A 24,769-nucleotide genomic window follows, 5' to 3' on the forward strand; every position below is an offset into this window, starting at 1 on the left:
AAGTCTTTTTGTCCATTTTATAAGCAGGAGAATTACTATAGTGGACTTACCTTCTGTCGCAACGCAAGAAATGTGATTTTATCGCGAGATGTACAGGGTATCTTGAGAGATAAGATAAGATAAGGCCATGACGTCGTTGTGCGGATAACACGGCATACCGTCCGTGAACTCAACATTTCCTGCTCTGTCAGAGGACGCGTCTCCCCCATTTCCCTCTCCAAAAGCACTGCTTCGATCAGTCGCGAGATGTCTTCAACAAGTGTCGAGCACGTGGGCGACTCGCTCGAAGAGCAGCCGCTTCTGCGACGGGGCAAGAGAAGACTTCCGTCCTTGAACATCCAGCATTGGCATTCCCATCCCTTCAGAGGAGATCCATGGAGCGTGAGAAGTACGAAGCAGAAGACTGCGCAGTTTCTTTCATCGAAGGCTGGGCATTATTCTGTTCTGACGCTGGTGTCGCTTGATGTTCTTAGCATGATCGCTGGTGAGTCGATCAGGTATGTTGATGAGCAAGAAACTGATAGCGGCAGATTTCATTCTCAATCTGTTCAAATGTGAGCAAGGCAAGAAGGGCTCAGATTGGGACCTGGCGTTGGAGATACTTGGTTCTGTCAGTCTGGTCTTCTCATGCCTCTTCGTCGTCGAACTCATCGCCTCTGTCTGGGCATTCGGCTGGAAGTCAGTCCAGTTCCCTCCCAACCATATTGTAAAGACTGACAGTCCTAGATACTTCAACTCTTGGTTCCACTGCTTCGACGCCTTTATCGTCATCGCAGGCTTCGTCACAGATGTCGCACTTCGCGGTATTATCGAGGAGGTCGCTTCTCTGATTGTCGTCATGCGGCTTTGGCGAGTCGTCAAGATTATTGAAGAGCTTGGCGTTGGAGCTCAAGAACAGACGGAAGAGTTGAATGAGAAGCTGGAGAAGTTTGAGAGCGAGAATGAAGATCTGAGAAGTGAGATCTCACGGTTGAAAGGAGCCATGAGGAAGGCGGGTCTGGATCAGCAGGATATTGGAGGTATTGTGAGCTGAGGTTGAGACCTCCAGCGAGCAAGGTTACGCCTTTGGCAGCCTAGTAGTAATCCTAAGGGTAGATACGATTGATTTACCTACAGACAGTGATAGTCTGCTTCTGAGAAGCTCTCCTAGTGAGTAAGCAAATCAAGCAGGCATGGCTGCATTCCGAAATCGACTAGGAAAATGAGACAATAAGAGATCGGCTGTGGTGCCCGGAACTATTTCCCTCTTTTGTCCGATTCGGAAACAATACAATCAGAAGATGTGGAGCTCAGAGTGCTTAGCACGCCTATTTCAGGCGATTTCCCCGCTAGGAAGGTGTTTAACATGCTGAAAGATGTAATGTCGATTTGGTTATTGTGTCACGATTTAATTCATCGGTCTTGAATTGCTCGGAAAGAATGTTTTGATTGAAGCCTGGGGTAATGGTATAGCTAGGCGGGTCGAGTCGTCTCCTATCGTTTCACGCATACCCGACTTAGATATGAAGGCTTCACATCATTAGAGACAGAGCACTAGGTTACACTAAGCCAGTATAACTTTGGAAAGCTTTTGGGTTTTCGCACGAATCAACATATGACTGTATTGCCTAGGTGTCAATAACATGGGAATTCCCGAACCATAATAGCTGGTCCATCGTTGACTGGCCGCTCGGGAGTCTTGGCTTTCTCCGGATACGCAGTAAGAGCAATGAGCTTATGTCAGATCGCCGGAAGCGTTCGAGTCTGATAAGAGGAGCGCTCTCATAGGACCAGTAACTACGCTGAACCGTCTACACTCACCGGTTTTGATCCTACTGTAAGCACCAGCGTTACACAACAACATTACCCCACGATCATGATCATATTAGCCTAAGCCTGTAAGAATCCTTCCTCCAGAACAGTATAGCTTAGAAGTATCCGGTTCGTGACCTTGTAGCTAATATACATCAGAATGCGCTCTAGGTTGCTATGCTTCTTCCCAGCTTCTGGTAATTCAATAAGTCCGACGAGTTTCTCAGTTTATTTCCAAATCTTTGACCGATAACCTCGTCATATTCCTCAAAGACCTACATTTTGGAGTGATCAGGCGTCAGAATGACTCCCGAAGAAATCCAGGGCTACCTCCGAAGTCTCGTTGCCCCTCTGCGTAACGACATACCCACACCTCTACTCCATCGACCCAGCGAGGTCGGGCTTCAGTACGAGGAAGTCTTCTTTCCAAGCGAAGACGGCATTCCACTTGAGGCCTGGTATATCCCAAAACCCGGCTCAAACAAGCTTATCATCGTCAATCACCCCCTTCGATGCAACCGGGCCGGATTCCCCGCTCATCTCGAGCCCTGGAAGTCCTTCCTCGGCGGCTCCAAGACCGGCAATGATTTCGAACTTAATTTCATTCCCGACTTGAAGATACTGCACGACGCTGGCTATAATGTACTCAATTACGACATGCGTAATTTCGGTAACAGCGAGCAGGCCAACGGTGGTATCTCCGGTACTGGACATTTTGAGTCCAGGGACGTGGTTGGCTCGTTGAACTATGCCCACAGCCGAGAGGATACCAAACACATGACAATCGGGCTGTTCAGTCGTTGTCTTGGCGGCATAGCAACCTTTATGGCCATCCACCGTCGGCCAGAAATATTCAAGGATGTCCGCTGCTTACTCGTACCAGAACCACTCTCGTATCGACCTTTTGTCGAAAGGGCCCTCGAAATGGCGGGTCTTGACGACTACTTCGACGAGGTGAACAGATTGGTTAAGATTCAATCAAGCTTCGACATTGACGAGCTCTCCCCTATATCGATCATGGAGAGTGTCCGTATTCCAACTTTCATCTACTCTGTACGCAACGATATTCTGACAAAAGAGAGCGATGTACAAACGATGTATGACAGAATCCCTGTTAAAGATAAGCGATTGCACTGGGTTGATGGAACAGTTCGGATGAAGGGTTACACGCATTTCCAAGAGAACCCTCAGATATTTATTGAGTGGTTGGCCCAGCACATGACCTGATTCTTTTGGATCATGCGAGACGTTGTGCGGAGGAGGGCATGGGTAACTACTCGGAACGGATTCCATGTTATATCTATACACTAAGATTCCATGGAACAAAGGGTATCAATCGCCTAGTCCAAGAAGTTACTATGTGTTTATACGTTCGGTTTCCCATCTACTTAGACAATTGTAACCAACAATGAATCTTGACTTGATAAGTATCTGACCGGTCGGAGCCGTGACAACGTTGATGAAGGTCTATAGCTGCAAAGTCACAAAAGGCTTCATGTTTTCTTTCCTGCATCGAGAATCCGATCACTTATCGACAATCGCTTCAGCCTCGCCCATGCATCTTGCTTCTGTTTTACATAAATACACGTTGGAATTTACGCATAGCCTATAGACATAGTTGGCCAAGTGTCGAGACTTTGGTCGACCCAATATAATATCCACATATCCATTTAAGGCAATTTTCGCCGGCGGGGTGAAGATACTCTTTTGGGAACCTTGGACTTGACGGACAGAAGGCCGATTTAAACACAGATCTGAACCAACACAACTTTCTTCCTTTCTTTTCTCGTTTATGATCTTGTCCGAACGGAAGAACAGGATTAAAATGGTTCTCATCAAGCGATTCCGGACAGTCTGGGGCGTCGAGTCTGGGAAGGACTTTGAGAACTGGATCCCATGGTTTCCTGATCTCAAGAAGCAGGGCTTCGGTAAGTTTACCTGAGAGAGGTGAAAAAACTGTGATATTGATGTGGTGCAGCTGGTGTTGAAGTAGATATCACAGATCGTGATGCCGACAACCTTCGGCAACTGCGACAGATCCTGGATGATGTTGGCCTAGAAGCCACTGTGCTGTAAGTTACTCATCACATATCTGCGACGATGGCTTAACCCCGTAAGACTACATACGGCATGGGCGGGCTACGTTGGAGGTCGGCCCAAAGATCTCACGCCAGATGTCCACCTAGATATCTACCGCCAGAACCTCGAGCGCGCAAAAATCTTGAAGCCTGTTAAGATCAACGCACAGTCTGGAGGGTAAGTCTCGACATCTATTGAGCTCCATTTAAGCCTCACAGGAGTAGCGATTACTGGACTCTCGACGAATCAGTCTGCTTCTATCAGAAGACCATTGCTATCGACAAGGAGCTGGGTCTTACCGGACTCGTCAGCCACGAAACGCACCGCAACCGATCTTTGTTCACGCCATACGCGGCCAAGTACATTCTACCAAAGGTTCCAGAGTAAGTGCATGCATCATGAGAAAAAGGCGTAACCTGAATTGGTACAAGACTTCGAGTGACAGCCGATGTCTCTCACTGGGTTGTCGTATGCGAAAGACTTCTGGATCTCGGTGAAGAAGATAGAGAGATACTGGATCTGTTGATCCCAAGAGTAGGAGCTTATTCCATCAATTACCTTGCACAGTTACTAACATATATCTAGGTCACTCATATTCATGCACGTATGGGAACGACCCAGTCATCCCAATGTCCTGAGCCGGAAGATCCCGTGTTCAAAGAGGAGCGAGAGTTCTTCGAGAGGTTCTGGCTACGCATTGTCAAGGCCCGAAGCCAGGACAGCGATCTTATCACCTTTGTACCTGAGTATGGGTAGGTTGAACTTTCTAAGCCACAATATCAAGATTATGCGTGGCTGATAAGTTTAGTCCATATCCTTATAACCCCTACGGCAGCGTCAGAACACATGGCCAGGTCGCTGATAGTGAAGGCGCGAGGTTGCAGAAGCTCTTTGAAGACAGTCTGAAGGAGTAGAAGATTACTAGATGCACAGAGCAGAGAAAAGGATGTTTATAGACACGTATGAATGATCAAGAGACTATAGAGGTAGATCCTATTGATATCAGTTTGTCTCTACCACCCGCTCGCTCTAACCCATACGTCAACAATCTTTGTTGCATCTCCTTCCGTAGAGTCAACCACAAGATACCATCCGTATAATGCTCCAGCAACGCAAGCATGGTTCGGGAATATGACGACATCCTGTCCAACCTCCAACGGGATCGGGAGCAAAGATGATGCATCCTCGCCCTCAGAATGTTCCCATGCCGCAATGGAATGTTCCTGGCTAATCCTGTCAATGATCAAACGCCTTCCATCTCCAGCCTGAGATTTGTAAGATGAACGACTGATAACACCCCAGCCTGGATACGCTGCACATGGTTCGCGGCCAAGCCCAAGACATCCGACAGCGACCAATGCTTCAGGCTGTGATCTCTCTTTATCATTGTAGACACTGCAAACTTCAGCGACGATGGAGATGGCAATCTCGTCTTCGAAGGTTCCTAGTTCTCGCCTCGAGTTGGTTGAGACTTGTTGCATGTCGAGGATGGAGTATACACCAGCGTGGAGCTCAAGCCTCGTCTGAAGTCCGCCAGGCTTGCCCGCTGTCACGGCCTGAATTGATTTGCGTAGAGACTCAGCTGCGGGCGACAGATCTCCCTGCGAAGTCACGAGGTTCTCGATGGCTGTGACCTGGGGAGAGGCTCCAACGCTGATGACTAGTTTCTTATCCTTGGCAAACAGGTGAGCGTGAGCATTTAGTGCATCAAGGCAGCCCTGTATCTCGCCCTCGAGGTTCGCCATCGCTTGCTCAGCCGTACAGTCCTTGTAGCTCAGACTGCTATGTGAGTACAGTCCGAGCAATTCAGCCTCGCCGTTAGCTTCAAGCTTCGCAAGTACCTCGATCAGACCGTTTTTGTTCATGGCAGTTGGCGGCAGTCCTGCGCGATGATATCCTGTGTCAACCTTCAGGAAGACTCTCGCAGGAAACTTGGCATGTTGCGAGAATGCCTTGACAGAGTCGAGCTGGGATGGATGATCGATAAGAACAGAGATACTTCCCTGCCCCAACTCTAAGCCAAGTGCTGCCAACCTTGAGATCTGCGAGCGGGGTAGAGGAAGGCCGTAGAGAATATCAAGACGACGACCTGCGTCTTTATACTCTTTGAGAAGAGGCAGAAGGTGCTCGATCTCCGCTAAAGTTGATACAATGAGCTTGACATCGCCGCTTCCATGGCCTATCTGGAGACGTGTTGCTTCTATCGTCTGAGGCTTGTTAGCGCAAGCGGTTCATATGGATTGACTGTTTGTGACCTTGTGAGTCTTGACATGCGCTCGAAAGCCAAGGCCAAGGGTTTCAACAGCCTTAAGCATAGACTGGCAATGGCGGTTCACCCTAGCTCGGTCTAGTATGATCGCAGGCTTAGGAACATCATGGATGCTTTTGCCGACATAGAATTGACGCAACTCCTCGATCGGAGGGGTTTGCCGTTGGGGGATCGCCATTTTAGGGTTTAGACCAATTGAAAATAGAAAAGGAAGTTAATACTTCTCCAAAGGAAGTGCATGAAGAAATACTGGTTGGAAAGGAGGCTCACGGACTTGTTTTATGTCAGCAAAGTTGTCAGAGGGCGCGGCGGACTTAGAAATGTGCGCCTGTGGAGATGTGACGCTATTCCCGGAATGTAAGGTAGATTCCAGCATGAGCCAATAAACGATACGAAAGCATAAAAGGATTCAATTTGAGGCCCCAGTTGATATGACGATAAGGATAGAGAACTAGTATATCGTGCGGTTCCGAAATGGTGCGAGAAAGGGTCTTTTGGTAGTATCATCACATCTACATCTGATGTCTGGGGGCTACAGACATATCCCAATTCGGTAAAAATTAGCTGCTGGCGTAAGTTTGGTCGTCGCTAATATACTGCCTTTCAGGCTCTGCACCTCCAGGTGTTCTGCCAGCTAATTAGTTAGCCAGCCTTATTGAAGCGCCAACCTAAGCAAACAGGACAACCCTGAGCAGAGTAGATGGACAGCTCCGTCGTCGGCCAGTTTATCTTGCCAGGATGTTACTGGCTGCAATGCAACGCAGCACCCACTGATTGGTTGACCTGCGGCCCCTTGTCTAGCTAGGGTTAGCATTGTTGAGATTGCTGATGCTTGAGTTCTAAGCAGAACCTTTATCTATCTTTCTAAAGCAGCATATTATGTGAAACATGTTATGGAGTGATTAGATTTCATAACCTTCTTTCAAATGTTTATATTCGATCACCGTGTGACTAGGCGGACCCTGGAGGTCAGATTGGAAATCTCAGTCAGCCTTGCCTGACACAGCCACCGTACTTTCCATTAAATTCCCCTCTTTTCCCAGAGCTGACGCCGTCGCAGCCCCGAATAAACACAAACACCTATCCCAGGATTGTCGCGATGAACCAGCAAGAAGAGAATTGCAAAAGGCATGATTTCATGGTGCTATCGGCCAGCGAGGCGTTTATGAGAACCTGTCTGTCCTGCGGATTGGTTGAGGACGTTCAACTATCACAACAGAAGCAACAGGTCGATCCGTGGGAAGGCTGGCTCAGAGCTGAAATTAAGCCGCTGTCATGGCCCCATTGTGTTCAATACTCTGATACTACCAATGCCACCCTTACGAGGACTGCGAGAGGAGATGAAGATGTCTACAGCTACCGTCCAAACGTGCAAACCTCGTTTCAGAACGAAGCTCAAAGAGAGGTGAGACACTCTTTGCCCTTATATATGAACAACCTGCTAAGCTATTTGGACAGAGGAACCCTTATGTCTACTCTGATCTGCCCAGAGGTTCCTGTATTCGACTACTGAAACTCTCACCCGGCAGCAGACTCGAGATACTCAGCGGCCGACTTTTCGAGGTTTGGTGGGAGCAAGAAACGTGTCCTCCATACTCTGCCCTGTCCTATACCTGGACAGATGAAAATGGCGACACCTCACTTTCAAATCTCATATTCCTCGACAAAGAGCAGAAAGTCCTACGCATTACACGGAACTGTGATCGAGCGTTACGAAGCCTTCGCCACAAGACCAAGTCTAAAATATTATGGGTTGATTCAATCTGTATCAACCAGTCATCTCCCTCCGAGAGGTCTCACCAGGTCGGCTTGATGAAGACCATATACTCCAAAGCAACCACTGTTCACTCTTATGTCGGAGAAACAGTGTGCGGAAATGACTTGACAGGAACAGAAGCTATGGCTTTGTTAAATGATCTTCAGGTTAATGGAACTTTGAACATGCTATCTTCCAAAAAGACAAGCAACATCTCCGTCCTCGACAAATTCTTTGCAAGGTCCTACTTTGCTCGGTTATGGGTCGTCCAAGAGCTTCTTCTCGCTCAGTCAATTACTATACATTGCGGAGAGGTCTCACTCCAAGTTAGCAACGAGTCCATCTCGCAGCTGCATGAACACGGTGTCAAGGTTCCGTCGTGGGTTCGATTTGCTGGAAGGGCGAGGTCGAGCGCAGTGCAAGCCTCTTTGGACTTGAGAGATCTTCTTGCTGCAACCAGTGTCTGTCGTGTTACAGACCTACGTGACAAGATATTTGGGTTGTTGGGTCTGATTAGCAACGTTCAAGCTTCAGAGCTCAGCCCCGACTATGAATTGATGGTCCGTGAGGTTTACATTGGCGTCGCTGCATACCTGATACAAAAGACCCATTGTTGCGACCTCATTCAGCACGCCAACCCCTACTGGGTTAAGCAGTGGCTTAGAAAAGACCCCCGATTTTGCATAAATGACTATGGTATTCCCTCTTGGGTCCCTCTTTGGGATACAGATGTACCGCTGCAAACTTTTCAAGGACTCTCCAGACATATGAAACAGATCGAATTGGACAGCAAACGCCTTTTTAGCGAGGAATCACTCGTCGACTGTTTTAAATTACTTACCATCGATGGCTGGTCTCACGACGAGGACTCAGAGTGCGATAAAGCAGTGAATTGCTGTAAAATGGTGGAATCCAAGTCAGGCTTTCTCAGGACCAGGATAGAGACGGTCTTACGGCTGAGCTCGTCATTTGAACCTGTTCTTAGAACTCGTCGGGATCTCAACGGACTGAAGGACGGCGAGTATTCCACAGGGTTCTGGGACCTGAAGGGTGGTCTTAAACTTGCCATCAGGAGTTTTGCATGGGCATTGAAGTGTGCGTTCCCCAACAACAATGTTGATCTGATCCGGGTCGAGGGGTGCAGTCGTTTGTTCTTGGCACAAAAGACTTCTGAGAGCCGAAAATATCGGCTCATCGGCTCGTGTGTTGCAGCCATAGTCTGCCAAACACAGGAGCCCAGTCCTGCCGAGATCCTCAAGTCCGATGACCTACACCAATACCTACGATTCAAGCCTCTTACACGCGAAATGATTCACTTCATGGCAAAGTGGAGTAACCAAGTACTCGAGCTCGCAAGATCAGACCCAGAAGATAAGAAACGCATTTTGCCAATCGAGGACCAAAGTAGCCACTTTGTCTCCAGAGACGAACCCGAGACATCCCAACCACGTTGGAGAAGCTGGATCCCTTTCTTAACTCTAGAAACTAGGAAGATTGTGGAACATGACTTGGAACTACAGAAGCAATTTCCAAATCTAGTTCACTTCTGGCACGAGGCCCATATCTTGTATACTACCGCTCGAGATTGGACCAGGAGTGCCTGGCAAGTCTCAAACCACGGTATTATGTTGCAGTATCGATTTCCCAACGATCTGATAAAGGTTCTGGAAGACCATCTTGGAAAGTCGCTTGCATTGGGAGAAGCGTTTGGGACGATCACGGGTAACAAGCCTAATTTCCAGAGCCTGCATCCTCTTCAGCTGCTACTCGATCTCCTAGCAAACCCTGGGGTGTCATGGTCTGGTGATGAACTCTTAGGCTATCCACATGGATTGAAGGGGCTCTTTGAGGATTTTGACCGTCTTCTTCTAACCCTGGATAAAGATCAATTATTCTTAGATCAAGCTTTTCCACTGGACCTTAGCGATAAGCACCCTGAGTACAACAGTATCAAGGAAGCCATAGGATGGAAACCAGCACTAGAAGGGCTGGTGAGGAAGAATACGGAGGCGATGGATATTTATCTTATTTAGATACTACATTGATATAGTATGCTAGAAGAGGTATCAAATGACTTGTTGGCAAGGATGTAATAGGCTAGTCTTCTAATAATTCACTATACATTTGACTACGAGTAGATTATCACACCCGTTAGTTTACAAAATTATCCAAGTATGTGTTGATTAGCAAGGCATAAAATTTAACCTAATTGCCTCCATTCTTCGGTGGCAGCGATTGTGTTTGCTGGAAGTATTCCACTGCCTTTTGACTTTATGCATCTTGTGAAAAATCAGGCATCCTGCCACCTACCATATGGTCATAATATCGATGCGATATGTACTGAAAGTTACAAATAATTCTAGAAAGCAACTGCCAGTTGGCAGAGGGGTAGAAGATTGATCTTCGCGGGTAGGTATGTCTCAATGCGGTAGGGAGACATCATGTTAGTGAGCGCTAATAACTTAGAAGGTAGGGCTGATGGGATATTGATAAGCAAAGCCTCTCGAGCTTTGGTTTGGCGGTTTGTTGGCGAGTTAAGATTACTTCCTTGATGTATTGCTGACTTTGGCTTTGCTGACACATTCTTGGCTCATCGGCTTCGTACCATCATATTCGACGATGCAAGACTAGTTGTTATTCTACCTAGAACCTGAAACGTAAAACACGAAAGGCCTAGATGAGTTCTCAAATAATTGCAGTGCATATCAAGAGTCTAGTAATTGGAATGCAGTATTGATCTTATGGAATCTCGGCTCTCGGGGATGGTCTTCGTTCAGCCTTACCCACCGGATCTCAGCATCCCCTCTGTAAGATCAGCTAGCTCATCAGGTGGGGAGTAATTCTCACAACTTCGGATAGCGTCGGTCACAAAGTACCCATAGGAACCCGAGACAAGCTACTAACGCCTGCGACTGCTCGATGTCAAATGATGGCTCTGGCCTCGAGCGAAACCAGTGTTTCTTGGGGATGCAAATCGATGGGAGAGCAGGGATTACCTCAAACCAAGCTAGGCTCTGGATCTGAATATGGGAATAGTGCATGAAGTTTCCGGGGCCTAGTGAGCACTAGTTCTTAGTGATTGCACTGGTGTCTGAGGCCAAGAGACCAGTCTTACCTAGGCCCTCCACGATGCTGACTGTCGTAGCAAAAGGCCCAAACGCTTAAAGAGCGGTGACTTGAGCGGCATATCGGCACGGTCTGGCATAATCAGAACCGCCAAGCCAGCTTATCCTCCATTACAATTCTGGAGGCCCCCAATAGTAAGCTTTCCCCAACCCTCTACTATCGCCTGGGACTTATAAAGGGCCGGATATGCTCATGACGCATATTAACTGTTTAAACAGGCTGCATAAAAGGAAACATTACCCGAAGAAAGCCCAAGCGAGAGATACTTCAAGGCCAATGCGGCAACCATTGAGATTCTTACCAAAGACTATTGGCCAACTTATAGGCAACCTTCAATATTTGGGGTCCGTTTTCTCACTTCGCCTCTCAAGCTACGTCATAAACGGGCCAATTTGATCTCCGTAGCACCAAGATAAGTATCTACAGCGCTGCATTGACCCCTTTTCATACCTTAGCTTGCCATCCCATATGACGAAGCTTACGCGGATCATTTCCCAGTTCGGTCGTTATTCGGGCTGTCGGGTGATGATTGTCAGCGAGATCCGGTGTAAATGGGGTTCTTTGGTGAGATTTGGTATCCGACAACCGGGGAGCATGGTTGTAGATCCTTTGGTCTGACCTGCATACACTCAGCCCACGAGAACTTGGATTTCTTTGGGGGGATGGATATAAATCAGGTTGGGTTCCGCCATGTAATAGAAGGACCTTTGGCGCTTGTTCGAGTAGGTTCATCTTTATCTTCTGTCCTAGAAAGTGACCGATTGACAATATGGCTACAACAAATGGAACAAACGGCAACATGCCGCAAAAGACTCGCGAGGAGAGTAACCATCACATGGAGTCCTCTATCTGGAACGATTTCAAGTTTAGGTCTGATGATATCATCATCACTACCTACGCCAAGTCTGGCACGACGGTAAGCGACGTTCTCACTACTTTGTCACTTCCACTGACTATTTTACCAGTGGATGCAACAGATTGTATCCCAGCTCATCCATCAAGGTGATCCCACTGTACCAGCAGGTGCCGTCTCACCCTGGGTCGACATGCGTATCGTCCCCAAAGAGGCCATGCTCGCACTGGTCGAGTCCCAAACTCACCGCCGCTTCCTCAAGACACATCTCCCTCTTGATGCTCTCGTCTGGAGTCCCCAAGCCAAGTATATCTTCATCGGACGCGACGGTCGCGATATGGTTTGGAGTATCCATCATCATATGTATCACGCCACAGATACCTTCTACAGCTTCTTCGAGAACACGGGCTATGAGGGTCAACTTCCTGTGCGACCAAGCGAGAACCCTAAAGACATTTTTGATGAGCTTGTCAAGAACGATATGCCAAATACCCTTGGCTGGCCGTTCTGGAGTCATATCCGTGGAGGGTGGGAGCATCGCGATCAGCCGAATCTTCTTCTTGTTCACTTCAATGATCTCAAGGCGGATCTTGAGGGGGGAATCAAGCGGATTGCTAAATTCTTGGAGATTCCTGATATGCCGGAGGACAAGTTTAAAGATGTTGTTGAGCATTCTACTTTTGATTGGATGAAGGAGCATGCGGAGTTGGCGGCGCCGCCTCAAGCTGAGGTTGCTTGGGCAAATGGCGCGAAGGACTTTGTATACAAAGGAACAAACTCGAGATGGAAGGATGTGCTTTCCGATGAGGATTGCATGGCGTATGAGGACAGGGCGAGGAAGGAGCTAGGTGAGGAGTGCGCGAACTGGCTGCAGCACGGAGGTTGGCTGAAGTAGGTCATAAGGAATTCTTGATTTATTAGGTATTAACAGTTTTGAGGGCTTAATATACTCAGAGTTTACTCCTCTTTAACGTAAAATATAGTAATTTATTATCTCTTAGTTAATACTATATTAATAAAGAACTTAAAAATAAGGAAAAACTAAAATATAAGAGCTAAATCTCCTAGATATAGCTATTAACAAATTAATATAACTATAGTATAAGAGAGTAGCTAAAACTATATTTTAGTTCCCCCCAAGAGCTTACAGAGTGCTGCAGCCGTCGCATCATCACCCTTCTGAGCTAGACATATAAGAGGCCATGCAGCCCGAGAGCCCATGCCAGATTCAGTATCAATGTTCTCAACTCGAGCACCCTGATCCCCAAGGTACTGAATTAGATCGAAATTGCCAGCGTGAGAAGCAAGAAGTAGGCCATTGCCGAATTTTCCTGCTGGAGCGTTGACACCAGCGCCTTTTTTAACTAAGAATCTAACGATATCCAAATAGCCACGTCGGGAGGCAGCTTGAACGGCAGTACCGTGAATTGATTGAGCGTTGACGTTAGCACCATTCTCCACTAGATACTCGACAATATCCAAACGCCCAGAGTAGGAGGCAGAATAGAGGGCATTTGAAAAAAGTGACTGAGCTTTAACGTCAGCTCATTTGTGTAGCAGATATTTCACAATATCTGAGCGATGAGATTTACTAGCAACCTCAAGAGCATTTCCATATACTACTTGTTGGGCGTTGACATCTGCGCCGTTTTTTATCAGTAGTTCAATAATATCCATATGACCGGCTGCAACCGCAGTACAGAGGACATTATGCATCCTTCCTTCGGTATTGACATTAGCACCTTCTCGAATAAGGAGCTCGACAACGTTGGAACGGCCAAACTCAGCGGCAACAAGGAGAGCATGGCCAAGCCAGCGCGGTGGAGTATAGCCCATGACGCTTGCGTCTATTAGTTTCATAACGCAGCTTTTGTCTCCAGACCAGCTTGCATAATGTACTTGATCATGCACCGGTGACCGAAAACCTGGCCCTGAACTCTTAGGATTGACCTTCATCTCAATGAACTTCCTCCATCGTTCGAAGAGCGATTGATTCGAGAAGAGCTCCATCGACAAGTGTGTAAAGGTACTGAGCCTTGACCGAGGGCGGGAGGCATCATGAATCCAACGTTCTATAGCATATAGCAATAGGTGATGTGTCTTTATCAACTCTTCGTCGGATAAAGAATAGTCCATTTCTAGGAAGTACACCAGGCAGATTTCTGTGATCGTTAGCCTTGCAGTAGGCTCAATCAACAAGCTGTCGAACTCAGTCCTGGGACAGGATAAGATGAACTCCTTCACAGACGAATGGGCTAACTGGAGCACCAAGGCTTGTGGGTTAGTATTGCCAACTGAGATAAATAATGTAGAACAAAATGAGGATATTTCAGCTGGAATTGGCATACGGTCTTTGATGATGAATCGGGAACCAGGCGGTGCTGTAAGATTTATTGCAATAGCATCGACAGCGCCCTCAAGCGTCAATGGGATGTCCGAGTATGCTAAGAATTGAAGGATTCGGATGACATATTTCCTTCTGGTATGTGTGAGTTCGTACAGTACGCGATAATATGTCTCCTCGAGGGTTGTTGGAAGAGTTTGAAGGGTTGTATTGACTTCCTCTTTGTTGATGCAGTCTTTTAAGCGTTCTAATTGCAGAGCGACCCAACGAAACCTTTAGAATAATTATCAGCGTTTCTAGATAGCATATCAATTGTTGGTGACCTTACACTCTATCCGCCTTTGCAGTCAAGCTGTTTATGATCTCATCCTGTATTGCTGTATGCTCGTGCCATCGACGTAGGCTTGTGGAGTTGGTCACAACTTGACGAATATAGTCAGAGATATCCCTACTGATGTTTTCTGTTTCGAGACAGATGATACTGTAAGGGTCAGCCCAAGTTTCGATAGAGGTCTTGACATCGTGTTCAGGGCGGCTTGTGACAAGGAGATGGGTCTTGAATTCCCCATTGCACAAGCTTTCTATCCAGCTCAATAACTCATCTCGCTGAGTACTTCGGTTCCGATATTCGTCCAGTGCATCAATTACGATGTAAATATCGCCTGGAGATGACAACATGTCGCGAAAGGCATATCTCAACTGTCCCACAGTTGCTTGGCTACTCCCATCACCACATTTTGAGTAGAGTGCGTCGATTGGGGATCGAGATTCCTGCCGGCTTCGGTAAAGCTGGTTGATCAAAGATCTAAGGATAGCTTCAAGAGATCGTTTTCGGTGGTCGGCAAACGTTATGTAGAAGTACAGTATCGCGCAGTTACCGGGCGGGCTGTTACGTATGTCTTCAATGATAGTCGAACTTAGAATAGTCTTCCCTTGGCCAGACTTTCCCTTCAACCAGAGGAAGGAATTCTTCTGGGACTTCCAGGTGATATACTGAGGGCTGTCTAACAGCCATCGTCCAGTACCTGAGTGGCAGACTTCACGAGCCTTGTTGTGATCGACAGAAGGATCGGCTGGATCGAGCCATGCCGATATACTATCGTCGCGAACAGTGGACGAAAGGGACTTTATGTCACGACTGCTTTCCGTGGCTATATGGCGAATATCCTCAACTTTGCCATTCACTATTTGTGCGTATCAGCCTCCAATAACCACCCCCATGGCAATATCAAAATGTCCAATTACTCACGTTGTCCCAAAAGAGTTTCAATTCGTTCCTCCTTCAGCATACTACTTGGAGCTATCTCGAGCAGCAAGTCCCTAGCGTAGGCAGCTGCGGCCATAGCCGCATATTGTTGCCATTGATCGTTCTTGTGCGAATCAGAATAGTCGCATATCCCCCTAATGATAACGCACGGAAAGTGATTCATGAGGCCTGAAGCTTCCATCTCAAAGCACAAGATACCATGCTTCGCTGCGAGCTTGTCGCGCAAAGGTGCATCCTTCATCAAAGAATTGCCCGATGCGATCAAGCCGCGATGAATAGCAGGATTATTTTCATCATCGCCTCGTGTGTCTCGGTACACCAGCTTGTCATCACCGCAAGACTCGCCACAGGCTACACCCTCGCTTCCTTGATGGACGAAATCTGCTTCGTATAGGCGATCGGTAGAGACAGCGGGTCTTTTGTATTTGTTGCTCAGTCGCTTGTACTTTTGGAGGGCCTTATCGATGTCGCTCTCGATGCTGTGACCTTCCATCTCATACGTAGCGTGTAGTGCACTCATGGCTGTCAGGAACGCAATAGGCGGCTGGTTCAAGTGACTAGTAACTGCGAATTCCTCGCCTTGGACTGCCCTTCCGTAGTCGTACTGAATGACGCCACTGTTGTTTCGACCTGGAGATCCAACAACGATGTCGCTAAGACGGATGTCTTTTATGCCTGGGGCGCCACCACCAATCCCGACCATGAGCACAGCTCGCAGGTTGGAAAACGTGCGAGTCATATCTTTCAAGGCGGCTGCTGCGTTGACGAGACCGTATTGGCCATACGGCAAGACTGCAATGACAACATTGTGCTTGCCAATGCTGCCCAGTGTGTATTTGTTGTCATCGTTGACCGCCGCGTTATTGACAGAATCGTGGACAACATCGAGAAATGCTTTGGCTGCAATGAGCTCTTTGGTCAAAGCGCAGATCCAACCAATTGTATATTCCTCAACCTCAGGCATGGTATGCTACTGAAAAGACGTGCTCGAATGTTCTTCAGGAATACCGCGCAATGTATGAGGAATAAATAAGATGTGAAGAATGAAGGGCGGTATGAAAAGCATCACAGCCTGCTTCTTGTTTATCGCTGGCGCGTAAGCACAGCCCTGAATTGTGGCCGAGCCTGCATATCATGGCGTTGCCAGGCGCTAAATTCAGTAGGCCACCGCACGATGTGACCATTCAGCCGCGACTTTGCACTCGCATGTAATTTCCAAAACAGCCTATCACACTTGGCCACATATCCCGATTGCTGGAAATCACTGTAGCCCAAGTTGTTGCAGAAATCATGGTACCGCCTCTTGACCAATCACTTGCGCTGTATTGTTAGGACTTCCATTGCCTGCTGCAGTAAATGCAGCAAATCTTGGTCATTGTGAAGAAACTAGCAAGTGAGAGAACGCGGCAAAGGACATTGCGGCAATAATTTGCGCCACTGTCCAAGGTCGTAATATGAGTCTTGGAGGGCTTACTGGGTTGAAGAAGCTCATATCGATTACCCCTAAATTAATCATCATTATTCCCAGAAATACCGTTTCAGACAGCCTATCTGGCCTCAGCCCCAAGTACCTAGCCCTGCTGCCAAAGAACAGTCTTGTCTCCAACAATGCTCACCTTGTCAATCTCAACTATCTCACTATCCGTAAGCCTCCATCCGAGCGCCTCAATAGCGCATTCCGCCTGTTCAACGTTCCTGATTCCAACAACTGGCAGGACGCCCTTGCTGATGTTATAGTTCAGCGCAACAGCGGCAATGCTCTTGCGTCGTCTCTCAGCAACCCTCTGTAAAGTCTCAAGCACTGGTTCAAGATCTTCCATCTTGTAGCTGCTGAACCGATGTGATTTGGGCGGCGGGTTGTCCCTGGTGTACTTGCCAGTCAATCTTCCTTGTGCAAGAGATGAGTATGACTGAAAGATCATGCCGCTGGCCTTGCACTTCTTGATGTTGCCAGTGAGTTCGGGGTAGCGACGGAGGATGTTGTACTCGCATTGATTTGTTGCGAGAGGAATGTTGAACTTTGCGAGCTCATCGTTGATCTTTTGAACATCTTGGACATCGTAGTTGGCTACTCCTATTGAGTGCGCAAGACCCTGTTCAACGCATTGAGCCATACCCTCTGCGATGGTAGGGATGCTCTGCGGGTGGATTGGTCCGTGGACAAGATAAATATCGACGTACTCGAGGTTCATGCGTTGAAGACTAGCCTTGAGACTCTTGACGGGGGCATCAACAGGATGAATGAAGTTGGCGGCCTTGAGAGGAGTGCTGAAGTACTTCGTTTGTATGACAATGGTCTCGCGAGGAATATCTTTGACCAGTTCGCCGATAATCCTCTCGCTTTCTCCGTTTCCATAAGCTTCAGCTGTATCAATGAAGTTGATGCCAGCCTCATAGAGCGTCTTCCAAGCCAGCATAACCTGGGGTAGTTCCTTTTCATCCCATTGCCAAGTCGACTTATCACCCCACGACCAAGCCCCAATACAGATGTGAGAGGCCTTGACGGGTTTTTGAGGGCTTGGAAACTCAACGCGAGACCTAGGTTGGGGACAGTATGATGTAGGAAGAACGTTGGCACCGGCAGTTTCTGGCTCTGCCCAGTTTGGCTTCTTGGAGTGAAAGCCTGAGACAGCGGACATACCTGCTGAAAGGCCGGCCTGTAGTGCTTTGTCCATGGTAAATGAGTCGTGAATCTTGGTGTTACGTGGGTAATAAGTGGGAAGAAACTTGGCAAAAAGCACCAAGACAGAGATCAGGCGACGTTTTTATTATTTCTGCCATTGTAGAGCCTGTATTGTGACCCCGTCGCCTTCACTGATGGCGTTATGATGAAACCGCATGATTGTGTACGCAATTGAAGATTGTCGCGGTCGTTACGGTCTGGCAGGGATGTTTGAAGTCATGATGACGCTACTCCTAGTCTGCTATGACTTCTCATCATGGTCATTCAGTAGCATCAGATTAAAACCAGGTATAGCAAACCAAGATGCGGCAATTATTAATACGGATCAGCAATTCTCGCTTACAGTTCAATGACGCGTTTGTTTGCACATATCTCATCGCGTAGCGACAACGCGCGTAACAGAAGGTCGTGCGAGTATTATTGACTTGGCTGAGATCGATGACGTCAAATGTTTACATCCCTATCTTCACATGTCAAACGCAGTATTGCATTCCAGCAGCGACATAGAATATAAACTGGTTCATATTCCTCGCTTTCGATATCTCTCCAACAAACTTCAACCCACGTTCGACATCACTAAAATGGACTTCGACGATCCCAAAAACACAAAGTCTTACTCCGATGCGCTCAAGGTCGATCCCAATTCTATTATTACGACTTCGATTGATGCAGTTCCCATGACTGTCGAAAGAAAGCCGTATCAGCCGGGTGTTGACAAGCCCCGATTGGCTCATGCAGGTAAGCGTCCGCACCTGGGACTGCACACGCTCGATAGCTCATCACATCCAGGCGTTGCGAGAGCCAATCTTGCTGCTACCCATGAGCGTCCCGAGGGAACGAACGAGAATGACTGGGCTCAACGGCACCAGGATCAAACTGTAAGGATTGAACATATTCTGTAGACCTTGGTGCTGATCTTTTCCAGGTTCTGCAGCAGCACTGCGATTTCTTCGACAAGGTACAATTCCTCTCATTCACGCCTTCTAACCCCTTACTAATGATTCCAAGGACCACGATGGCGTGATCTGGCCGCTTGACACATTCCGAGGCTTCTATCAACTAGGCTACGGAGTTATCCTATCCTTCATCTCGGCCCTCGTTATCCACGGCAACTTCTCATACCCGACCCAGTCCTCGCTGCTCCCCGATCCTTTCTTCCGCATCCACATCGACAACATTCACAAGGATAAGCATGGCAGCGACACTGGGACCTATGATACTGAAGGGCGATTCATTCCACAGAAGTTCGAGGACATGTTTTCCAAGTATGCAGAAGGTCGGGACTACTTGACGATATGGGATGTTAGCAACTTGATGAAGGGCCAAAGGCTCATCGCTGATCCCATCGGATGGGGCGGTGCCTTCTTTGAGTGTAAGTGATTGATATGCCGTGAGTCTCCAACATCTACTATAGCTCACTCGCGATCTAGGGTTGGCCACTTACATCTTGCTTTGGCCGGATGATGGGCGTATGATGAAGGAAGATATCAGGGGGATTTACGATGGTAGTCTCTTCTACAAGATCGCTGCCAGGCGAGCCTCAAAGTGATACCTTCCATTCGCAGTTGAGACTCGTGGCTGAGACCTTAAATTATAAAAGAGAACTTGGACTGGCTATGATAATATCGAGAGATTAAAATAGACTTCAGACCCTAGAACATAATGGCAAAGAACACTAATAAACATATACGGGCAATTTACTCCTTGCGCTCACCACTTCTACTGAAATACCAGGACTTAGCTATCCTGCGACAGTCTAGCTATTTCTAACTTAATTAGTGCTGCTATATTTTAACTTAGACACGTGAGAGCCTTGGTATTCAAGCCAAATTCAATGTTCATTCACTCCCTCACCAGATGTCCCTTATTTACATTTTCAGCCCCTCCAAAGGCATAAATTACTAATTATAGTAACCCTCTGCCGAGGCTGCATACAAGGCTGACACGCAGGGGCGCAGTGCGGCTGAGCAACTGCAACCAACATCTTTCAGTGCTGGTACCCCACCTGAGTCATTTTGCTATATGCACGATTTGTCCTGCTACACAAACAACGCTTCTCATGGCCCATACATCCTGCCCTCCTTAGTTCACTATGAGTACCCCAGTATGCCTATGGAAAAAAGCTCGTGAAAATCTTCCAAAGGACGTGAAAGACTGGTTAGCCTCCCTCGAACAAGGCATACAGCCCAACGCGACTGGGGCCGAACAGATCGATGCGCTCATTGAACAGACATCTGAAAAGCAAAAAGGCCTCGAAAAGTCAAATCATAAGTTCAGGAAGTATTTTGACAAAGTCATTCATTGGTTGGATAAGTTCAAAGGCATTGGTGATGTCGTTTCTTCATTTGACCCCGTTCATGCGGCCCTTCCATGGGCTGCTTTCCGATTCGTATTGGAGGTAACATATCTCCAAATCCTGATCGCGTTATTCCAAAGTCTAACCTTATGTAGGCTATATTGGCTGAAAGAGAACAGGCAGATAGCGTTCTTGAGCTTCTAGCCTCAGCCCCGTACTTCGTTTTCTCTGGCCGTGTTCTGGAGATGGTCTACACAAAGGAGTCCATGAACATTGGAGGAACTCAACACGAGATCAAACTCAGTCAGCAGTGTCTCGATAACTTGCACGAGGAACTGATCAAGCTTTACTCCGAGATGCTCAGTGCCCTTCAGTATTGCTATGTGATTTCGAACCAACACAAGGTCAAACGCAAAGCAACGGCCATTTTTAATTCATCCGAAGTTATCAGCATCCATAAAGACCTGGAATTCCAACATATGAAAGCCATGGCTTGTGGAGAACACTGTCACAAACTCCTGAGTCACACTGTATCACGCACATCTCTCGACTTGTTGCAGAAGATCCAGCCACATGTCACCGAGCTAGGGGATCGTGTTCGAGAACTACTAGTACGAATCGATGAGTCCGAACGACTTAAGACTCTTGAAAATATCTCAGGTATCCTGTTCCGAGCTCACCATGAGGAAGTTAGCGGCAAGCGGACGGCGGGTACTTGCGAATGGATATTGAGAACAGAGAAGTTTACTCAGTGGGAGGAAAGGTTTTCCTCAGTCACCATTCTGTACGGAAATCGTAAGTGCACGACTTATTCGCTTAATTCTTGTTTCAAGCTGACGAGTTCTAGCTGGAGCTGGCAAGACGTTTCTCACCTCCAGAGTAGTCGACTATTGTATGTCGAAGGCTAAATCGAGCGAAGCATTGGCCTTCTTCTATTGCAAAAGGGACGAGGAGAATCGACGTAACCCTCGGGACATTCTCCGCAGCATTCTTCGTCAGCTAGCCACGCCAATCAAAGAAACTGGAGGTAGAATGATCCACGTCGCTCTCAAAGATCTACCGCAAAGACTTGCACTCAACGGTACAACCCTGGATGTGTCAACCTGCGAACGGTTGATACGGGAGCTCATCGAAGGTTATTCCAGAACTACAATTATTCTCGATGCACTTGATGAGTGTGACCGAAACACTCGAGAGGAGCTAATTGGGGTCCTCGGTAACCTGACGAATGGGAGTTCAAAGCTTCGCGTCTTTATCTCTAGTAGACCTGATGAGGACATTCTACGCCACTTCAAAGGAACACCTACCATGGAAATAGAGGCAACAGACAATGAAGAAGACATCTCATCATTTGTGAAGGACAAGCTGTTCAGAGACACTCGTTGGACCGTCATAAGTCCCGACTTTCAGGAAGAGGTCAAATCTATATTTCAGGAGAAAAGCCAAGGAATGTTCCAATGGGCAGCACTACAGGTTGACCAGATTCGTCGACTGAAACTCTGGAGCGAAAGGAGTATCGGAGAACAGCTCAAGGCCTCACCTATTGGACTAAAAGGCGCGTACGATGTGGTCTGGAGTCAGATCCAGGAGATGTCCCCGTATGAAGAGCAACTGGCTAGAAGAGCCTTGCAATGGGCCTTGTGTGCATTCAGACCATTAAATACTTCTGATCTTCTGTTAATGATGCAGATTGACCCCGACTCTGGAACGATAGAGGCTGATACAGCTTTTACGTCGGAGACTATCCAGAGCATCTGTGGAAACCTGCTTGTCTACGATCGACAGTCGAATGTCTGGCGGTTCTCGCACTTGTCGGCACGGGAATACATTGAGAGGCACCATTACAGCATGCTTGAATCACATCACCACGCTGCCATTTCTTCTATCAAGTTCCTCGCAAGAGATTTAGTCCCGTTGCCGCGAGATACGAAGCCAAGTAAAGACCTTAAACCTCTCTGGGTCATTGCAACGAATCGATCTCATCCAGATGGTCCTTGCGTTAAATTCGCAGTTCAGTGTCGCTATATAGTTAGTTATGTATTTAGGCATGCACATAAATTGGATTTGCCTGAATACAGATACTCCGAACTCTCAAATCTTCTCCGGAACATCTTCGAACCTCTTTCCGAAGGAAGCTCGTCTTTTACGGCTTGGAAGCGTCTCTTGTGTGAAACGAAGGCCTTGGGACGTCGCGTAGAGGAGAGAACTGCAGGTCAGGTACCTCGTTTGGATATATCATCAACACCTCTTCAAATTATGTCCATATACGGACTCTTTCATACTCTACGAGGCCTCTGGGACAGGGCTGGGGGCGAAATCGACGTATGCCGTATGTTGACGCCATCTCCACTGACACTGGCCATTATGTATGAGCATGAGTCTATCTGGAAGTTTATATTGCTCTCGAATGCAGAGGTTAACAAAGGCGCCCCGGGGCCTCTTACAGCAGCAATAGAACACGACAACGTGGAAGCTTTTGAGGCTTTGCTTGAAGCTGGGGCGGATGTGAACGACGTTCATCCCTATTATGGGTCTATGATGAGTCAAAAGGATCCTAACACAGTAATTGCGGATACGCCCTTGAGGGCTGCGTTATGGCGTTCAAGGAAGCAGCATCGAAGATACTTCATACAGAGATTACTTGATGGAGGTGCAGACGTCAATCTTAGGTCACGACGTAAGACTACTTTGCAGTTCGCTATCGAGTATGCCGATGAAGAAACCGTTAGAATTCTTCTCGATGCAAATACAGAGCTGCATAGTCCAGACTACCTGCTTCGCCTCGCGACTCGGAACCGCAAATTCAACCTTGTTCCACTATTCGTTGAGATGGGCGCCAACGTAGAAAAGCCATGGGAAGGAGTTTTGCCATTATTATGGGCGTTGAGGGAGGGAAATCTACTGGTTGTTCAGTATTTGTTGGAGATGTTGGGCACATCGATTGACCTGTCTTGTCAAGGTCATAGGGAGGCAATTCTCTCATCCCTTTGGTTTAATGAGTGGGAAACCTTCGCTTTTCTTTTTGGATCTAACCCTCATATCAACTGGAAGGAGTGTGAAACAGATACCCTGAGGAGAACCTTAAGGTCATATCCCAAGTACGAGTATGTACTCCATGGTCTCGGCTTCGATGGGTATAATTTTTCGCTTCAATGTCTTGAAGGAACACCACACCATCAGCTGAGCTTGGTGGATCCTTTACTAAACGCTGGAGCAGACCCATCAGTCAGCGTCAATTTCGGCTATGGGAGTACTTTGACCGCAGCTGCTTTTCATGGTCGATTACATCACGCCCGTGCTCTTCTGGATCAGGAGATGTTTCGCATTAAACAAGAACAGAGAGCTCTGTTCCGGACTGCTTTGTTCTTTATGCTGAGCGGACATCTAGGTTTTCCTCATAAGCGGAAGAAGCCCATTGGTAACGAATGCCTTTGCCCAAAATATCTCAAGGTTCTTCTACGCCTGTTTGAAGAAGATTTGAGCGCTTACATGCCAATCTATGACTTCTTAGATCCGTTGATCCCGCTAGTATATATCGATGGAGAGGGATATGAGATTCACAATTCATGTCACTTACACGCGAAAGGCTACTTTGGATACTTTTCTCGACTTTGGTTCTCTATTATATGGGATCTACAAGATAACACATCGCCTCAGCTTCCTCTTAGCTCCCAACTCCGACAATGGCAGTTTCCTGAGATATTGCCACCCAGTTGTTCTATTGTCACAAAGATGACTGCACTTTCTAGAGCTCGGCCAATCTATTTCATCAAACTTTCCATTCGGGGCAGTTACTCTCAGTTCAGTATCGTTCCGACAAAGCGGGCGGCTAGAGGGCCATCTAGTCATAGATTCGAAGGCGTACGATGGGCGAAGTACAAGCCCGAAAACTTTGGTGTCACAAGATTTCCAGACCCGGATTATGGGACTGAATCATCTAATACTGAGGTTCCGGCTGCAGCCGGCAAGTTCGTTTCTTCTTATGGGAACATGTTTGCTTTGGTTCTCGCAGCTATGGTTGGGTTGACTTCCTGCTTCATTGCTCTGGCACTGTCAGCGAGAAAGCATAGTTAGTGTTTCGATCATTTTTGCATGTCAATAGAAGGAACAGTAATCACTACGGGTCCCCCATTCCCACGGTGTAATAAAACATCTATCATTGAATAAAGGTGCCAAAACTACTCAATCCATGGTCTACGTAATCTACTAAAGGATGCCCAAGCTTAACTAACCTATACCTTCACTTATCCTAAAACGCTTGGCCTCACCAATCTTGATCTTTCGCTTCACGGTTCCTCGGAAGAT

The 24,769-nt window shown here is 47.4% G+C and overlaps 10 protein-coding genes across 10 annotated transcripts; 7 read left to right on the forward strand and 3 right to left on the reverse strand.

Annotated features, from left to right (window-relative positions):
• Positions 1–246: 246 nt before the first annotated feature.
• Positions 247–1,033, forward strand: FSUBG_10400 (voltage-gated hydrogen channel 1; the record flags this gene model as incomplete). The annotated part of the gene is made up of 2 exons (XM_036674976.1): positions 247–484; positions 531–1,033. 2 exons carry the CDS (start codon positions 247–249, stop codon positions 1,031–1,033), a joined length of 741 nt encoding a protein of 246 aa, XP_036534097.1.
• Positions 1,034–2,094: 1,061 nt separating this feature from the next.
• FSUBG_10401 (gibberellin biosynthesis-related) lies at positions 2,095–3,018 on the forward strand (the record flags this gene model as incomplete). Its single annotated transcript, XM_036674977.1, has 1 exon — positions 2,095–3,018. One exon carries the CDS (start codon positions 2,095–2,097, stop codon positions 3,016–3,018), a length of 924 nt encoding a protein of 307 aa, XP_036534098.1.
• Positions 3,019–3,616: 598 nt separating this feature from the next.
• FSUBG_10402 (uncharacterized protein) lies at positions 3,617–4,784 on the forward strand (the record flags this gene model as incomplete). The annotated part of the gene is made up of 7 exons (XM_036674978.1): positions 3,617–3,719; positions 3,770–3,863; positions 3,910–4,047; positions 4,095–4,253; positions 4,302–4,404; positions 4,456–4,622; positions 4,679–4,784. 7 exons carry the CDS (start codon positions 3,617–3,619, stop codon positions 4,782–4,784), a joined length of 870 nt encoding a protein of 289 aa, XP_036534099.1.
• Positions 4,785–4,883: 99 nt separating this feature from the next.
• On the reverse strand, positions 4,884–6,317 carry FSUBG_10403 (D-serine dehydratase; the record flags this gene model as incomplete). The annotated part of the gene is made up of 2 exons (XM_036674979.1): positions 4,884–6,077; positions 6,126–6,317. The coding sequence occupies 2 exons, from the start codon at positions 6,315–6,317 to the stop codon at positions 4,884–4,886; spliced, it is 1,386 nt and encodes a 461-aa protein (XP_036534100.1).
• Positions 6,318–7,238: 921 nt separating this feature from the next.
• FSUBG_10404 (heterokaryon incompatibility protein het-6) lies at positions 7,239–9,928 on the forward strand (the record flags this gene model as incomplete). The annotated part of the gene is made up of 2 exons (XM_036674980.1): positions 7,239–7,544; positions 7,598–9,928. 2 exons carry the CDS (start codon positions 7,239–7,241, stop codon positions 9,926–9,928), a joined length of 2,637 nt encoding a protein of 878 aa, XP_036534101.1.
• Positions 9,929–11,790: 1,862 nt separating this feature from the next.
• FSUBG_10405 (n-hydroxyarylamine sulfotransferase) lies at positions 11,791–12,769 on the forward strand (the record flags this gene model as incomplete). The annotated part of the gene is made up of 2 exons (XM_036674981.1): positions 11,791–11,937; positions 11,987–12,769. The coding sequence occupies 2 exons, from the start codon at positions 11,791–11,793 to the stop codon at positions 12,767–12,769; spliced, it is 930 nt and encodes a 309-aa protein (XP_036534102.1).
• Positions 12,770–12,951: 182 nt separating this feature from the next.
• FSUBG_10406 (ankyrin repeat) lies at positions 12,952–16,449 on the reverse strand (the record flags this gene model as incomplete). The annotated part of the gene is made up of 6 exons (XM_036674982.1): positions 12,952–12,968; positions 13,023–13,418; positions 13,467–13,721; positions 14,223–14,491; positions 14,547–15,402; positions 15,468–16,449. The coding sequence occupies 6 exons, from the start codon at positions 16,447–16,449 to the stop codon at positions 12,952–12,954; spliced, it is 2,775 nt and encodes a 924-aa protein (XP_036534103.1).
• Positions 16,450–17,056: 607 nt separating this feature from the next.
• On the reverse strand, positions 17,057–18,160 carry FSUBG_10407 (alcohol dehydrogenase; the record flags this gene model as incomplete). The annotated part of the gene is made up of 1 exon (XM_036674983.1): positions 17,057–18,160. One exon carries the CDS (start codon positions 18,158–18,160, stop codon positions 17,057–17,059), a length of 1,104 nt encoding a protein of 367 aa, XP_036534104.1.
• A 589-nt stretch (positions 18,161–18,749) lies between these two features.
• FSUBG_10408 (calcium-binding caleosin) lies at positions 18,750–19,717 on the forward strand (the record flags this gene model as incomplete). Its single annotated transcript, XM_036674984.1, has 5 exons — positions 18,750–18,906; positions 18,958–19,046; positions 19,094–19,126; positions 19,177–19,540; positions 19,599–19,717. 5 exons carry the CDS (start codon positions 18,750–18,752, stop codon positions 19,715–19,717), a joined length of 762 nt encoding a protein of 253 aa, XP_036534105.1.
• Positions 19,718–20,260: 543 nt separating this feature from the next.
• FSUBG_10409 (het-E-1 heterokaryon incompatibility protein) lies at positions 20,261–24,538 on the forward strand (the record flags this gene model as incomplete). Its single annotated transcript, XM_036674985.1, has 3 exons — positions 20,261–20,566; positions 20,620–21,259; positions 21,312–24,538. 3 exons carry the CDS (start codon positions 20,261–20,263, stop codon positions 24,536–24,538), a joined length of 4,173 nt encoding a protein of 1,390 aa, XP_036534106.1.
• Positions 24,539–24,769: the final 231 nt, after the last annotated feature.

This window comes from Fusarium subglutinans (assembly GCF_013396075.1).
Source record: "Fusarium subglutinans strain NRRL 66333 chromosome Unknown NRRL66333_c0000181, whole genome shotgun sequence".
In the NCBI taxonomy this organism is placed as follows: domain Eukaryota; kingdom Fungi; phylum Ascomycota; class Sordariomycetes; order Hypocreales; family Nectriaceae; genus Fusarium; species Fusarium subglutinans.